The following is a 17497-nucleotide window of genomic DNA, read 5'->3' as shown; positions in this document are numbered from 1 at the left end:
AGAGCAGTCCAGTGAAGTGCTGGACCTAACACTCTGACAACGGGACGGAGGGCACCAAGTCGGGTGCCACCTCCACAGTCACCCACAAACATCTTCCTATCTCCTGGCTGCACGTCGTGCCCTTCCCCAAGCCGACAATCGAGCTGCAAAGGAAGGGCAGGCGCATGGCCAGGGTGGAGGCGGTTCCCTGCCAGCCTCTCAGGTGACTTAACTCTGCTCCGTTTCTGCACCCACAAAACGAGGCCATATCCCAGGGGTGCCGTGAGTGGTGAACGAGTGGAACACAGTTAAAGTACTTAGCACGACACGCACCAGCCCATTTCAAGTTCTCGGCCAATGAGGCTGTTATTCCAATCCCAGCTCTGCCACTTTTGAAAAGTTCATTTGTTTTTCTGCAGCCCAGTTTTCTTCATCTGTATAAAGAGGATAAATAGGGTGGTTTATGGGAAAAATACATCTAAGATAGTTTATGGACTATTGTTAGTAGTATCAGAAAGCTGTTTCATCAATTATAAAAGATGTTGCACAACAATGCAAGATATGGCTCGTGGGGAACCTTATGGGAATCCTATAGGTGATGCATGATTGCTTTGTAAGCTCATAACTTCTCCAATAAAAAATACATATTAAAAAATAAAGATAAATAAATAAGGACTTGTACACAGACCACTATGCAACATTGCCAAAAGAAATCTAAGGCTTAAGTAAATGGAGACTATTCCATACTCATTAAAAATAAAAAAAGAGGATAATAAAGGGGTACCAAAGTCGCAGAGTCGTTCCGTGGCGTAGCTGAAGTACTGGGAGCAGGAGCTTGGAACCCGCGTGACACAGCGACTTAAGGTGGGCGGGGTGGGCATCCTGGGCTCCAGGCTGCTCAGGGAGAAGCAGGGACCTCACCTCGGCCTGAGGGTCCCCGTTCTCGCGAGCCGAGTCCAGGGTCCCTGGGCGCTCCAGGGCACGGTCAGGCCCCAGATCAGGGACCAGGCACCCCTGCTCTCCTCTCGGCGCCGGACAAACGGTCAGGGAGGTGGGCTCCAGCGTCAAAATTCGGAAACCAGACCACAGGGGCCCGGAGAAGGAGGTGTGCGGGAAGGTGCAGAGGTGGGAGCCGTCGGCGGAGTCGTAGCAGGACACCTCGCCCATGTCGTGGTCCAGGAACACGCCCACCCGTCTGGGGGGCGCGGCCACGGGCAGCTTGGTCCGCGGCTGGGTGAGGGCGCGGTAGTCGTTCCTGGTGCTCTGCCCCATGGTCCAGAATCGTTCTCGGGGGTCATCTTAACCCAGCACTTCCTCTCCACGTCCTGGCTGCACTCCCCGCCGTGCCACTCCTTTCTGTCCCCACCTCCACCTCCCAGGAACGTCTCCCCGCTGTGAAGCTCTCGCTGCCCAGCGCGCAGTAATGCCAGGCGAGTCGCTCGGGGTGGTCGGGCAGATCCCGCCGCGCCTCTGCCCGCTGCAGTCTCCTCCGGTCCGCAGAGACCACCAGGATGGGGTCCGCCGTGGCGGGGTCCAGGACCACGTCCGCTGCAGGGGTTGGAGGGTGGCCCGTGGGCTCAGCCCGTCGGCCTGGACCTCAGAGCCTCCAGGGCCCGAGTCCAGAGCCTGGGGTCCCCTGCCTGCCCTGAAAGTGACCCTCCCCACAACCCCCAGAGAGAAAGCACAGGGGTCCAGTGTGCGTGGGGAAGGGGTGGTGGTGAGATGCCACGCAGGCCTTCCTGACCTGGCAGGGGCTCAGGCGGCAGCACGGCGCCCTTCTTCCACTCTCCTGCTTCCCGTCCCCCAGCCGGCTCTGGCCACCTGTGCTTTTAGCCACAGCTCTGCCACACCTGGCTGGGAGGCTTTTCCTTTTAACACTGCATGCTCTTTCCATAGATCCAACTCAGGAGACACCCACGTACCTCTAGCCTCCTGTTTCTCACCTGAAAACTGGGGCTAAGACCGTTCTCTGGGGTTGACTGTGCTAACACAGGGAACACACTAGAGAAGGGCACTCCGGAGGACGTGCCGGAGGCTGCAGCACTGCCATGCCTCCTGGAGGCAGCGAGAGCTTCACGGCGGGGAGACGTTCCTGGGAGGTGGAGGTGGGGAAAAGGAGTGGCACGTCGGGGTGTGCAGCGTCGACGTGGAGAGGAAGTGCTGGGTTAAGATGACCCCCGAGAACGGATTCTGGACCATGGGGCTGAGCGCCGGGAACGACTACCGCGCCCTCACCCAGCCGCGGACCAAGCTGCCCGTCGCATGTTGGAAGCTCCTGGCTCCCATTACTTCAATCATGCCACCTAACGACTCTGTGACTTTGGTTCCCCTTTGTGAATGCCCCGGCCAGCGGGGCAGCAAACTGGGGCTCGTGGCTTGCGTGGAGGAGAATGATTAGACAGGAGATGCGAGGAATGACAGCGAGACAGGGTGAGGATCAAGCTGCAAATTTTATTGAGGGGAACAAAGCATATATACTCTTGGGAAGGGGAGAGGTAATAGGCGGGGGTGGAAGTTAGGGATTGGCTATAATCACTACTGACGTGTAGGGTGGGTTTCAGTTTCCCCGCCTTGCGCCTGCGCACTGCCTTATCAGTCTGGGCAGTGGCGGGAAGACGGAGAACAAAGGCCTAAAAGGGAAGGAGAATAAGGAAGTGACAAAGCAGATTTGAGTTCTGCCATGATGTGGGACCCACCATGTTGTGGTGAGCTAATTATAGCTTGCTCAAATGAGAAAGTTGGTTCCTCTCTGGCAGCCGTGCTGTTAACTCTTGCTGAGTTTGGCATACATTCTATTTTATCACTCCCAACACCCCTTTATTATCCTCTTTTTTAAAAAATTAATATGGAATATTCTCCATTTATTTAGGCCTTCTTTGATTTCTTTTGGCACTGTTGTATAGTGTTCTGTGTACAAGTCCTTTACTTATTTATTTATCTTTACATTTAATACATATTTTTTTATTAGAGAGGTTGTGAGTTTACAGAGCAATCATGTATCACCCATAGGTTTCCCATATGGTTCCACACCACTCATATCTCGCATTGTGGTGAAACATTTTTTATAATTGTTAAAACAGCATTCCAATACTACTAACAATGGTCCATAAATTATCTTGGGTGTATTTTCCCTATAAACCACCCCGTTTATCCTCTTTATACAGATGAAGAAAACTGGGCTGCAGAAAAACAAATGAACTTTTCAAAAGCAGGAGAACTGGGATTGGAATAACAGCCTCATTGGCCTAGAACTTGAAATGGGCAGATGCCGTGCTAAGTACTTAAATATAACACTCCCTTTTTATCACTCACAGCACCCCTGGGAGACATCTCCTTTTGTGGGTGCAGAAACTGCGCAGAGCAGAGACAGGAGTCTCCTGGGGCCCCACTGGCTGGCCCGCAGCCCAGGCTCAGGGCGGGAGCCCCGCCTTGGATCCTTGAACTTGGCGACCACAGAGCTGACAGGGCCGGGCCACACAGCTCAGGACGCCACCCCCGCGGGAGGGGAAGGCTGGTTCTCTCGTTGTGACTGTGTCCAAGGGCGCATTGGAGAGACCAGGGGTGACAGGAAGCTCGTCCTTTAGGGTCCCAGGGGAGACACCTGGAGAGGAGCCCTGCATGGTAAGGGGGCTGAGCTCCGGGTGGGCCATGAATGCAGTTGGCTGCGCAGGGAAGGTGGGGTCCGGGCCTGGGCTCCCCCAGCCTGGGGGGGGGGGGGCGGCGGGGAAAGGGGCTTGGAGGGCAGGAAGCCTCCACCTTGGGGGAGAGGGGGCAGGAGGGTCCTGGCGTGTGTCCTGGAAGGTCTGACGACTCATCTCTCTGGAGGTACCCAAGCTGGGAGAAGAAGGACAGACGTGGCGCTGATGCTCTCAGGGGGCCCAGGTCTGGTGCTGATGGGGCCAGCCGCTTCCCTGAGTGTCTCCCCACAGGGCACCCTTCACTTCCTCCTCTTCCTCAGTGCCTTTGGCCAGCTCTCAGGTAGGGGTTCCTGCCATTTGCTCCTTCCCAGAAAGGAAAATCTGCACTCGGGTCCCAAAGCAAAGGAGCCCGGGCCCATCCACTCCTTGCGGGCATCTTCCTTGAGTGTCCATCAGCTCTGCCCCCTAGAAATAGAGTGACAGGCCCAGATGCCAGCCTCCTGTGTAATTTTAAATTCTAAAGTAAGGCACCACCTTCAGAGAAGTAAACACATGAAATAAATGGTAATGGCATATTTGATTTAGCCTGACTTATGCAAAGCATTTTTATTTGATCGTTGGATTAATGGAAGAAATTTTCCATTAGATTTTTTTTTAATATAGTAAGCCTTTAAAATCCTATATTTCTGTTACATATCAGTACTTCTCAATTCTGAGGAGCTAGTGGCCACCGTACTTCAAAGCTCAGGCTTGCACTACCTTCCAGGCATGGTGCTGGCCTGGGGCGTTGAGGAAAAGCCCCCTGTGGGCACAGGGTCTCCCCTCACGGGACTCACAGCCCCACCCAGAAGTGCCGCCCCCAGGACCCTCGCCCAGGGCACCCCTGCGACCCCAGAGAGAAGCTGTGGCCCCTGCACTGGCAGCCCTTCCCCTCACAGTTCTGGCGGCTGAGGCCCCTCTCTGGTTCCACCCCCTCGTGAACAGCCCAGTTCACCGTCCAGGGGCCTTCCGAGCCCGTGCTGGCCATGGTGGGAGAGAGCAGCACGTTGCGCTGCCAACTGTATCCCGAGAAGAGCGCCGAGGCCATGGAGGTGCGCTGGTTCCGCACCCACTTCTCCCCGGCCGTGCTGGTGTACAGGGGCGGGCAGGAGCGGCCGGAGGAGCAGATGCAGCAGTACCGCGGAAGGACGAGCCTCGAGGGCGCGGGCCTGGGCCGGGGGCACGCGGTGCTGGTCATCCACAACGTCACGGCCCATGAGGACGGCGACTACCGCTGTTACTTCCAAGAAGGCATGTCCTACGACCAGGCCATCGTGCACCTCGAGGTGGCAGGTAGGTGGCCTTGGGCAGTGGGACTCCTGGGGAAAAGGCTCCCTGCTCACCCCACTGCAGACCAGCGGTTTTTGCTGGAATCCCCGCTGCTTGCCCTGTGCTCCTGGGAGCAGGTTTGCCTGCCAGGCCGCGGGCGTCACAGCTTGAGGAGCTCACACGGACCTGGCTGTGGCCTGCAGCAGGGGGGAATGTTCAGTCCCACAGATGGGTCTGTTTTCTCTTTTTCCTTGTTATTATGACGACATATATACACATAATTCAAAATTTCCCATTTTTACCACTTTAAAGTGTACAACTCAGAGTTGTTAATTACGCTCACAGTATTGTGCTTCCATCACCAACATCCATTACACCTTCTCATTCCCTCAAGCAGAAACTCTGCACCCACTGAGTAATAACTCCCCATTCCACATGTACACACACACACACAGACCCTGGACCCCTACTGACCTGTCATCTGTCTATCTCTGAATTTGCTCTTCCAGCTTCAGATCCATTTCATGCTCTTGTAGGGAAGTGGGGTGTGCACGGTATTGAAGGCCAGGACACGAGAACTCAGAGAAGGAAGTTACTTTATTTCGACCAGCCGGACTCGGAGGACTCTTGTCCTAATAAAACCTGAGCCCTAAATAGCATTTTTCGGTCTCTTTTATACAGAGGCTTAAGATTAGGGAGACAAAGGGTGATGGTATGCAAACAGAACTTTGGTTAGTTTCTTCAGTGTTTAAGCTGAGTATCAGGTAGGTTATTTCCTCCGGGTAAATTACATATTCCCCACATTGCAAGCCAGCTTGGATTTAGCATATCTTCCACATTCCATCTGGATGCAACCTTGAATACACCTTCAGTCTTACATCCCTTCTGAATATTCAAAGACTGTAGGGCCTATACTACTTACTTGGACATTTTGGGGACTAGGTACACTTGGAAACAATTTTGAATTTACGCACAGGCTATATCATATTCCCCCCTTTGAGGCCAAGCTTAAGTTATTAAGCTTCAACATCATTATCGTCTGAGTCTGTCTGGACTGACTGGTATGTATATAGAGCCATGAGATGGACGGCTGTTTGCCTTCTTACTATACCATTTATTAGGGTTCACAATCTTTTTATGATGAAAGGGAGGAGGCATGGAAGGATGGTGCATGCTCCTATGAAGAAGGCAATTATTCCCAGTAGAAGCTTGAAATTGTTTACTATTGACTGCCAGCTTCCAAAGAGATTATTTAAATTCCTGGGCATTCCAGGTTTGCACTGAGACATGAGCAATTTTTACTATTTTGCTTGTAATTTCATCAATAACCTTTCCAGTGTTATCTAATTCAAGGCAGCAGTTAGAGAGATTGAGCTTTCCACAAACTCCCCCTTAAGCTGCCAAGAGATAGTCTAGGGCAAGACTGTTTTGATAGATAGCATTTCTGAATTTAGTTTGCTGTTGGGCTAGTAAGTTTAGTGCATGGGCAGTTTCATTAGTTATTATCTCTACCACAGCTTGTAGGCGGATGATTCAGTTTAGCATATAGATAGGGGTTCCATAACCCCACATGCCATCCTCTGCCCAAGTTGCTGGCCCGTAGTATTGGATTATATGCTCAGGGCCATTCTTCACCTCCCCAGGCAGTGACAGCCCTTTTTTCTCTTATGTTTTGAAATACTGACTGGCTTAGCTCTTTCCCTTCTGTTAAGGGAATGAGGAAGAAGGAGGGTTTTATTGTACCAAGCATACAAGTTCTACACTAGTTTTGTGGAATTTCTCAGAATGCACCCTTCCCACAAATCCAGTACAAACCATTTGGGGCAGTAAAGGAGCCCTTTGTGTGGTAGTTCCACACTGTTATTAATTTGGACAAAGTACCATTTATGAGAACGAGGTCAGATTCGTTCCATGTTCCCCAATGCTCTGTTGTATTTGTGGTATGATTTTGGAATGTTCCCCCTGTACATGTTAGGTTTCCAACAGCTAAACAGGAGCTTAGGCAGGCCCTTGAAGCACAATATTTTCCTGTGACAGTTGTTTGCAAGGGCCACATACTATCTCAGGGGCAGCAGGGAGGTCAGTTGCATTATATGGTTGGCTGTAATTGTATTCCCTGGTTTCCCAGGGCCATTGGTCTCCCACATTAGTACCTCCACATCTGTAGCATGAGGAGACATTTAAGGCTGCCCCTACCACTTCAGCCAGGCTTAGAAAGAGGTTTCTTGCTACTCGTGGAATTGAAAAGGGCTTTTGCATTTCTTCATAGAAGGAGTGGAGCACAGAATGGGCTTTACTTGTGAGTGGGTATTCCCGATACCCAACCCAGACTTAGGCTCCTGGGTCTATTCCTTTACCATCAATGTGGAGGCCCATTTGGACTCCCTGAGTCTGCCGGGATTCAGGTTTAAGGATGGTGAGGTTTAAGGGGTTACATTGACCACGTGGACAGTTAGCCGGGGCCATACCCTTCTTGAGGATGGCTGTTTGTTTAGCTGTGTCTGTGTTCCAGGTGGCCCAGGTGACACAAGACCAGTAGAGGCAGTAGAATGCACCTATGTATTTGCACCAAAAGCCCCCCCCCCCCTTGGGCTGCACTTCCCATTTCTGGAGCGCACATGTACTTATTGTTATGAGTATACGTCTGCTCCCAGCTGAGCCCTCCACAATCTGTGTTCCATGGTATCTCAGAGCTCATAACTTGACATACGTCAAATAGGAGGGACACTCGTTGGTTCTGGCTAGTGACTAGGGGGGAGGAAAGTAGCACCCCATTTTGATCAAGCACTCTTGTTTCCCGTTTACGGGAGACTCTTGGGGGTCTAGGGTCATAGCAGGTTATTTGGCCAGATGCGTTACAGACACTATAGGAGATTCCCTGAAACTGACAGGTGGTTGCCTGGCCCTTGCAGGTGTAATGACTATGACATATTAATGTGGTGTTTCATGGGCCCCTGTACACACCTTTTGAACATGTGGCTCACACTCTGTGGTGTCAACCTGGGCTCAGGGGAGGGTTAGGGCTAGAAGTAGGAAAATTAGCCAAAGGGGCATTGTAATGGATTAAACCGGATTCCTAATTTTCGACTGTGCATAGGCCAGTCAGCTTCCAGGGTGTGATTGGAGCAGAGCTCGGTGTTCTGTCCTCAATCTTCAGCCATGCGAGGACCTGTCAGCTTCTGGGGTGTGACTGCAGCAGGGCTCAGTGTTCCCCTCTTCTGCAAGATGAGTTTGGTTGAGCTGTGGGTATCTGGAATACAGGTCCAGGACTCTGAGGCAGCTCGCTTGACTCAGCTATGGTGTATCCACGGGGTGATTTCAGCTACTTGAACTGCAGTGGGTGTGGATAAAATGACAAGATAGGGTCCTCGCCATTGAGGGGATGGTGGAGCTGCCTTCCAGTCCTTGACCAAAACTGCATCTCCTGGCTTGTACGGGGGTACAGAGCTGCTTAAGCTAATGGGGGCCCTTTCTTGGACCCAGTGATGCAGGTGATGTAGGGTTTTTCCTAAGCTGATCATCTCCTGAGCTATTGATAAGTGTCCTCTTTCTCTGAGATCCCCTTCTATATTTCTGATTAAGGCAGGAGGCCCCCAAAGAGGATTTCATAAGGAGTTAGGCTTAGTTTATCACTTGGCCTGGCTCAAATTTGTAGGAGACCACCTGGAAGTACTTGCACCCATGTTAGCCCAGTTTCTTGGCAAATCTTGGCAATATAAGTCTTTATTGTATGGTTCATTCACTCCACCTTTCCTGAGCTCTGAGGATGGTAAGCAGTGTGCAGTTTCCATTGGATGCGCGGTGCCTTTGCAATCTTTTGAGTGATTTCGGAGACGAAGGCAGGTCCATTGTCAGAGCCAATTGAGAGCAGTAGCCCATAGCGAGGAATGATTTCCCTGAGGAAAACCTCAGCTACTTCTTCAGCTTTTTCTGTTCGAGTGGGAAAGGCTTCCACCCAGCCAGAAAACGTGCAAACAAGGACTAGGTGGTATTTATAGCCTCCAGATCGTGGCATTTCAGTGAAATCAACTACTAGATCTTCAAGAGGCATACGGCCAGTTCTCTGGACCCCTGGGGCTCCTGTGGGCCCCTGGCGAGGGGTATTCCTTGCACATGTCACACACCGTTGGCATACAGCATGGGTGATAGCAACCAGTCTTGGGATGTGGAAGAATCTTTCTAACACTTCCTTCAGATGGGTTTTTCCCAAGTGTGTGTTCTCATGGTAGTCTTGAACTACAGTTGCTACTAATATTTGTGGCACAACTATACTGTGATCAGGCAATGTCCACCATCCATTTTCTCCTTGTGTCCTGCCCTCGGAGAGTATCCATTCTCTCTCGGCTTGAGTATATTGCAGCTCTTGGTGACTCAGAGGCTGTGGGATGAGAGCAGGCAGTGTATGCTGGAGGTTCTGATAATATTGAGGTTGAGGAATGAGAGCGGTGGCCAGGTTGTCAGATAGGGATCCTTCCTGTGCCACTCTTTTTGCTTCAGCGTCTGCCCTCCGATTTCCCTGGGAGATGGGACTCTGGTTTGTCTGGTGTCCCTTACAGTGCATTACAGCCACGTTGACAGGCTCCCAAACTGCTTCTAGTAGCTCCAGAATCTGTGTGCCATGTTTAATGCTCTTTCCTACTGAGTTAATGAGTCCCTTTGTTTGTATAAGGCTCCATGCACATGCAGGGTAATAAAGGCATATTTGGCATCTGTGTCGATATTAACTTTGACTTCACCTGCAAGTTGCAGGGCTCGGGTGAGGGCAATAAGTTCAACTTTCTGTGCTGATGTGTTATCTGGGAGGCGTTGTCCCTCTCTTGTGGTTTCAGATGTTACTACAGCATATCCTGCTTGCCAATTGCTGTCCTGCATAAAGCTACTCCCATCTGTGAAGAACTCCATGTCAGGACTTGCCAGTGGCTGGTGTTGAAGGTCTGGCTGGCTGGAATATACTTCTTGCAATGTTTCCAGGCAGTTATGGGCTGGAACCCCTGGCTCCACGGGTAGCGGGGTGGCTGGATTTAGGGTTTTGATAGGTTCCAGCTGGGTGGATGGATTTTCACATGATAGGGCTGAATATTTAACCAGGAGGCTGTTAGTAAGCCAATGTGTACCTTTGGCTTCTAAGATTGTAATTAGTGCATGCGGAACCCAGACAATTATAGGCTGCCCAAGAGTTAGTTTTATAGCTTCTACTGTAAGCATGGCTGCAGTTGCTGTGGTTGGCAAACATGAGGGCCATCCCTGGGCTACAGTGTCCAGTTGTGTGGATAGATACGCTACAGGTCTTGGCCAGGAACCGAGGTATTGAGTGAGTACTCCTACTGCAATGCTTTGGCGTTTGTGAACGTAGAGGTAGAGTGGCTTAGTGAGGTCTGGAAGTCTGAGCTTGGTGCTTCCAGTAGAGCTTGTTTGAGAGCAGTGAAAGCATTTTTCTGTGGGCTTAACCAGAGCAGGGGATCACGATCTCCCCATTTGGGGCTTCGTTATAAAGGGCGTTTGAGGACCCAAAATTGGGGATCCAATTGTGGCAGAATCCAACTGCCCCAAGGAACTCTCACAGCTTCTGGTGGGTATTAGGCTCAGGGAGACTACAGATCACTTTCTTTCTTTCAAGTCCCAATTCACGGCATCCCTGCATTATTTTATAACCTAGATATTTGACCTGAGATAGGCAGATTTGGCCTTTTTTTTAGAAACCCAATAGCCCTTTTGCGGTAGACACTTTAAAAGAGCATGGGTTCCACCAGTGCAGTCTTGATAGGTGGGACTTCTGAGAATAAGGTCATCTACATATTAGAGGAGAAAATAATTATGGCTTTCTGCTTTAAAGGATTTGAGATCTCTGGCCAGGGCTTGTCCAAAAAGAGTGGGTGCATTTTTAAATCCCTGAGGCAATCACGTCCATGTTAGCTGCTGCTTTTCACCTGAGTTTGGATTTTCCCACATAAAGGCAAAATTCGGCTGGCTCCGTGGTGCTACCTGAATGCAGAAGAAGGCATCCTTAAGATCTAGGCATGAAAAGTAGATTGCCGATGAGGGTATTACGCTGAGAAGAGTAAAAGGATTAGAAACCGCAGAATGAAGGGTTATTACTGCCGAATTAACTGTTCATAAATCCTGGACTGGGCAGTAATCTCCATCAGCCTTTTTAACTGGGAAGAGTGGGGTGTTCCACGGAGACTGGCATGGCCTCAATGTGCCCTCATTCAGTAATCTCTGAATATGTAGCTGGACCTTTCCTTGTGCTTCGCGTGGAACTGGATATTGCCTTATGCTTACTGGACTGGCCATAGGCTTTATTTCAGTAATAATTGGAGGAATGTCATGTGCCATCCCCATTGGGTTTCCCTCTGCCCATACTTCAGGCACATCTTCAAAGGGGAGCTGCATGGCCATGGATTGGCCAGTCTCACTGAGGCAAAACAGTCTCCATTCCTCCTGCAGAGGAAGGGTTAGCGCTATTTTTGGAGGGTCCTGTGGCCACAGGGTCAGTGTGGATTTCCCTGTGGCATCAAAGTTAAAGTGAGCCTGTAGTTTAGACAGTAGGTTTCACCCAGGACAAAGACTGGGCACTCTGGAAGATAAAGGAATTCATGAGTGACCTCCTTCCCCCAGTGTTGCAGGTCCTGGCTTAAAGGAAGGACCGTTGGGCACTTTTGTCAGTTGACCTACGATCGTGGCTTATCTTTTTGATAGAGGCCCATTACAGAATGGTCATTACAGAATGTTGAGCCTCAGTGTCAACCATCATATATATGGTGCGGCCCCCAATTTGGACTCCGACCATAGACTCTGAGGGGCCAAGAGAATAGGAGCCCAGTCTGTCCTAATAATCTCTATCAGAGTCCTCCATGCCTGCCAGCCCAATTATCTGATCTACAGGTTTTTTCCCTCAAACTTTACAGACCCAGCATTTGGGTTGTGTGCCCCACAGGGTTTTCTGGCTAATGTTTTGGCTGCAGAGGCCGGGTCAAGTGGCCAGCTGGGACACTCTCACTTCCAATACCCATCCTCTTTGCAGTACACACTGATTTCACCCTAGATGTGGGCCTTTACCTCTCCTTGGGGCTGGGGTTTGCCAAGTTACTTTCCTTGACACAGGAATGGATTTTTCCACAATTGCTGCTGCCAGATGATCTGCCATTTCTTTCATTTTTCTATTTTCTTCCCTTCTTGTTTCTACATCACGGTTGACATAGACCTTAGGAGCTACTTCCATGAGCTGAGAGATATTCATTCCAGCAAACCCATCTAACTTCTGCAGCTTTCTTCAGGTGTCTGTCTGTGATTGGGCAACAAATGCTGCATTGACCATTGTTTGGCTCTCTGGAGTGTCTGGGTTAAAGGGCATGTATACATGAAACGCTTCACACAGTCTCTCATAGAATTGAGCAGGACTCTCATCCAGGCCTGTAGAATTTAACTGGTCTTTGCCATATTCACTGCCTTGTGGCTCCCCACCTTGAATCCTTCAACTAAGGCCCTATGGAACGTTTCTAGTCAGTTGAATGTGAAGGCGCTATTCGGATCCCACAGAGGGTCCTCCTCTGGGAACTGCAGGTGGGCATATTGATCACTGTCCAAAGTTCCCTCAGGTGGGTGCTCTCTAAGCCAGGTTAGAGGTCCCTGCATTACAGGGCATTCTCTCTTCAAAGTTTAATAAAGTCATTATAAGTTGTTTACAATCAGCCCAGGTGGGTTTGTGGGTCTGTATGATGGACTGGGAAAGGTCTGTCGTGGCCTGAGGCTTCTCTGAGAATGGTGGGGTGTGGCTTTTACAGTTAAAGAGATCCGTTGTCGTAAAGGGCTGATAGATGAATGTCCGGTTTCCCCCCTGAACCTGGCCATCTGCATCGTGAAAGATTGGGGTCCTGGTTTCATGGAGAGTAGCTGAAAGGCAGCCCTTCTCTCTGCCCCTCTGCCCCCGGGGCTCCCTGTGGTTTGAGTCCCTGTCTCTCAGCGTCTCCTTCCTGACTGATGGGCAGTGCTGCAGTGGCATTGCCAGGGGCAACCGACTGTAAAAGCAGCTGGTCTGCATTTTCCCTTGTAGAAGTTGCCATACTGCTGCAGAGACAGTAAAAGCTGCTGCGTGATATCTTAGGGCTCTCAGGTACAGATGGCGATAAAGGCAACTGTGGGGATGGTATAGGTGCCCTCTCTGATGGCCATAAAAGCAGGGCTGGGATGGTGTGGGAGTTGCACTTCCCTGCGTGGATGACGACAACAGGGCACTGCTTAGGGAGACTAGCTCAATTTCATTCCTTAGTACTGCCGGGGCAGGAGTCATCACAAAAGGCCACGGAAATTCATGTTCATATGGCCCTTCTAAAATGGGCGGATTGGCACTGGATTTGGGGTGCACTTTCTCTGGGCCCTTTGCACGGTGATTGTTTGGTCTGGTCCCTGGGACAGCACTCGGTTTCTGTCTTAAGCAAATTCAAGCTTCCTTAGTCACGCACTTCCCTAACCAAGGTGGGTTTTGGTTTACAGCATTTTCCCAAGCATCAATGTAGGGAAATTGGTCTGGATGCCCTGGATTTCCAGTTACTGCATTGCAGACTTTACGGATGATCCAGGGATCCAAAGTGCCCTCCTGGGGCCAGCACACACCAAAAGCTGGCCATTCTAATTCACAAAGCATCCTAAGCTTTCCTGACTGAAACCTTATGCTGTACACATCTTCACGGAATGCACGGGGGAAATTTTTCAGCATATAACCTAACGGGGTTTTACTGTGTGTGTTTCCCATTTCCACCCTGTGCTGAAAGTGCACAACAGTCACTCAAGCCTTCTGCTTCATCCGTCTCTGGCCACATCCCTCGCGGGAGCTTTTTGTGCCTCTTGACCTTAGCGGATAGGTATAAGCCCCCAATACAAAAAAGGGTCACTTTGCAGGGACCCCCCCAGACCACCCTTGATCATGTGAGGTCACCACAGAACCGTGGATCAGGACTCCGCACTCACCCCACAGAAGTGATTTTCTGCATCGCATTCAGTCACCACAAGCACACACACACAACCACCCCCCTTTCCTTTCCTCAGACCTGGAGAGGAAACGGCTTCCTCCTGTGTTCTCAGGAGTACTAGGGCCTCAACTTTGAGAGGTGATCAGCCTCCCTCCTCATTTTAGAATTAGGCTTTTCCTGCACTATACCCCCAGGGATCTTACCAGTCCGACGTGCAGAGCTCCTTGCTTCATTCTCAGGGTCTCTCAAACCTTCTGGTGCCTCTGGTTCATCTGGGAGGGCTCCAGCGAAGACCGCAACCTCTTTCTGGACTCAAATGGGGTGTCCAGGGGCACCCAGGGCTGGGTTTCCCCCGGGTCCTCCCGGCCTACTCAAGACATCCAGGAGGAGCAAACAGCTGTTGCCACCTCTGACCTTCTCAGCGCAATCCTGGACGAGCCTCCAGAATGTTGTAGACAAGTGGGGTGTGCGCAGTATTGAAGGCCAGGACATGAGAACTCTGAGAAGGAAGTTGGTTTATTTCGAATGACCAGATTCGGCGGACTCTTATCCTAATAAAAACTAAGCCCAGAATAGCATTTTTTGGTCTCTTTTATACAGAGGTTTAAGATTAGGGAGACAGAGGGTGATGGTATGCAAACAGACCTTTGGTTAGTTTCTTCAGTGTTGGAGCTGAGTGTCAGATAGGTTATTTCCTCCAGGTAGGTTATATATTCCCCACATTCCAAGCCAGCTTGGATTTAGCATATCTTCCACAGGTTGGATTTTGCATATCTTCCCCATTCCATCTGGATGCAACCTTGAATACACCTTCAGTCTTACATCCCTTCTGAACATTCAAAGACTGTAGGGCCTATATTACTTATTTGGACATTTTGGGGACTAGGTACACTTGGAAACAATTTTTATATTATGCACAGGCTATATCAATACCTCCTTAAAGATCTCGAAGGACCTTTCTCAGTAACATGTTTTAGAATTAGATGTTTTTATTGTGAACTATAAAACACATACAGAAAATGTAATAAAGCATTAATGTTTGGCTTACTGAATAATTATGAAGTGTAACTCAAGTAAACATTATTCACATCAACAGAACAGGGCCTTCTCCCATCCCTTCTCAGTCACAGCCTCTTTCCTCCCATCTCAAAGGTAAACTCTGTCCTGACTTGTTAAGGGACATTCCCTTGCTTTTCTCTATAGATGTACCCCAAAAATGTTTATCTTTGAATATATGTAGTTTAGTTTGCTTGTTTTTGAATTTTATTTACATGGAGTCACACTGTGTATTTTCTATCTGTCCTCTTTTCACCCTCCATTGTGTATTTGAGATTTATTAGTGTGCTTGTGTGTAGCTGTAGTTTCTTGATTTTTAATTGCTGCTTAATGTTCCATTGTGCACCTGTGCCACAGTGTATTCATCCATTCTGCACTTGAGGATCTTTTCAGTTGGTTCCAGCTTTGTGCTACCATAAAAAATGATGCTAAGAATATTCCTTTATACGTCCCGTGACACCCAGGTCATCATGTTTTCATTGGGTACAGAGCTACACCTCACTGTCTGGGAAGAAGTATTCATCTAACCATGTGCCTGGTGAACTGAACATTTTTGATAGGCATCACTGAAAAGGTACTTTTTATGGTATATACATACTTTTATAGTGGTTGTTGCTACACACACTTTTAAGAGCATTATAGGCCAAAACACAATCAGAACCAATCAGATCTAACACAAGCAATTATTCCTTACTCTATATCCAACATCTAGCAAATAGCTTGACTTCCAGTAGGTACGTGGCAAAGTTGTTAAATGAATGAGCGAAAAACATGAATGGCTGATATCAAAATTTTAGAGAGGGAAAATTTTGTCTTTGGGATTCCTCTTATCATAGACACTCCTGAATTCAATCAGCAAATACTTAACAAGTGTCACCTATATTTGAGGCATTCTTCTAGAAACCTGCGAACAAAATGCAGGAAAACCCCTGCCCTCATTGAGCTCGCGTTCTGGAGGGAGCACAGAGTGATAAGTGAAATAATTAGGTCAAATTCATAATATGGCAGATGGTGATGGGTTCTATAGAAAAAATAAAGCAGGGAACAGGGGTAGGGATGCTGGGCAGGGAGGACATTGTAAGTATAAATAGGATTGTGAAGACCACAATGGCTTCACTGAAAAGATGGAATTGAACAAAGACCTAGAAGGAAGTGAGGGAGTGAGCTGTGCACCTGCCGGGCTCAGTGGGCGGTGGAGGTTTGGGGAGGGTGAGCCTTTCCCAGAAGGTCCCGTCCCTGTTACTCAGAAGGGCAACCTTGCTCCTGACTGATACAGAATGGAGGAGGGTTTCTGGGCCTTTCCCCTATCTTTGTTGGGTTTTTTTTTTTTAGATTTATTTATTTATTTATTTTTCTCCCCTTACTCCCCTCTCCCCCCTGCCAGCCCCCCAGTTTTCTGCTCTCTGTGTCCATTCTGTGTGTGTTCTTCTGTGACGGCATCTCTCCTTATCAGCGGCATGGGAATCTATGTTTCTTTTTGTTGCTGTCATCTTGTGTCAGCTCTCCATGTGTGTGGCGCCATTCCTGGGCAGGCTGCACTTTTTTTCCTGCTGGGTGGCTCTCATTACGGGGCGCACTCCTTGCGCGTGGTTGCACCTGTCTTTGTAGCAGGTTGAGTCATGTGTGGTACTGACCTTCTATTCTCTTCTTAAAAACATAACTGCTCTGTCCTGCCCATGCTGAATTGGATAGTTGTAGAAACTTTTGTGTTTTTCTTCAGTTGGTTGATTGTTTGGCTGGTTTTGCCCCTAAGTCTATTATCTCTTGCTTGCCCTCATTGAACCACGTTGAATGTTGAATAGAACCATCTTTTTCTCATTTGTTATTTTGCTTTTTATTCCATTGCAGAGTTTCTGTGTGAGTAGTTAAATATCCAAATAGGTTTTTCTCTCTATTTCTTAGAAAAAAATGGACTGAGCAGCAAGAACTGTTAAGTGATTGCTTTGATTTCCTGTCTTGCTATAATTTGTTGGGGCAGGCTTGAAAAAGGAACTACTGAAAAGAGGTTTGGATGACCAGGACCATGTTTTTGCAGCCCTTCATGACCTGCTATTCACTTTTATTGAAGATCCTTTTAAAATAGAATATCGTTAGGAAGAGTCTGGGTTCACAATACATTTTTCAGCTAATTTTTAAGTTAATTAATTTGTTATAGTCTGGGTTTTGTTTTCTTAATTTTTTATTAGAGCAATTGTAGGTTTACAGAAAAATCATGGAGAAAATAGAGCTCCCATATTCCTACCCACCCCCATTCACACATACACACAGTTTTCCTATTACTTACACTTTGTGTAGTACCTTTGTTCCAATTGATGAAACAATATTATTATCATTCTACTAGTAACTATAGTCCATAGTTTACATTAGGGTTCACTTTTTGTGTTGTATCATTCTATGTGTTTTTATATTTTTATTCTATTAACACAAATACAACCTAAAAGGTCCCATTTTAGCCACTTTCAAGCATACAATTCAGGAGTGTTAATTGCATGTATACTGTTGTAATACCATTGTCACCATCCTTCACCAAAACTTTTCCATCATCCC

At 48.7% G+C, this 17497-nt stretch overlaps 1 protein-coding gene and 1 pseudogene across 3 annotated transcripts in view; one reads left to right on the top strand and one right to left on the bottom strand.

Moving 5' to 3' along the window:
* The window catches only part of LOC101444137 (butyrophilin subfamily 2 member A2), a 79375-nt gene that overhangs the window by 54070 nt on the left and 7808 nt on the right, over positions 1-17497 (top strand). Inside the window, exons 1-3 of one of the 3 annotated variants that reach the window (XM_058285358.2) lie at positions 3300-3600; positions 3805-3957; positions 4602-4949. In XM_058285358.2, coding sequence (XP_058141341.1) covers positions 3843-3957; positions 4602-4949 — 463 coding nt within the window. In that variant the 5' untranslated portion in view covers positions 3300-3600; positions 3805-3842. Of the gene's footprint in view, positions 1-3298; positions 3601-3804; positions 3958-4601; positions 4950-17497 lie in introns of those variants that run through there. The other 2 variants (XM_058285359.1, XM_058285360.2) reach the window with 2 other exon arrangements.
* Positions 26-3025, bottom strand: LOC101427172 (butyrophilin subfamily 3 member A3 pseudogene; annotated as a pseudogene).

Source organism: Dasypus novemcinctus, chromosome 22, assembly GCF_030445035.2.
Source record: "Dasypus novemcinctus isolate mDasNov1 chromosome 22, mDasNov1.1.hap2, whole genome shotgun sequence".
Taxonomy (NCBI): domain Eukaryota; kingdom Metazoa; phylum Chordata; class Mammalia; order Cingulata; family Dasypodidae; genus Dasypus; species Dasypus novemcinctus.
This window is presented reverse-complemented; position numbering and strand designations above follow the sequence as displayed.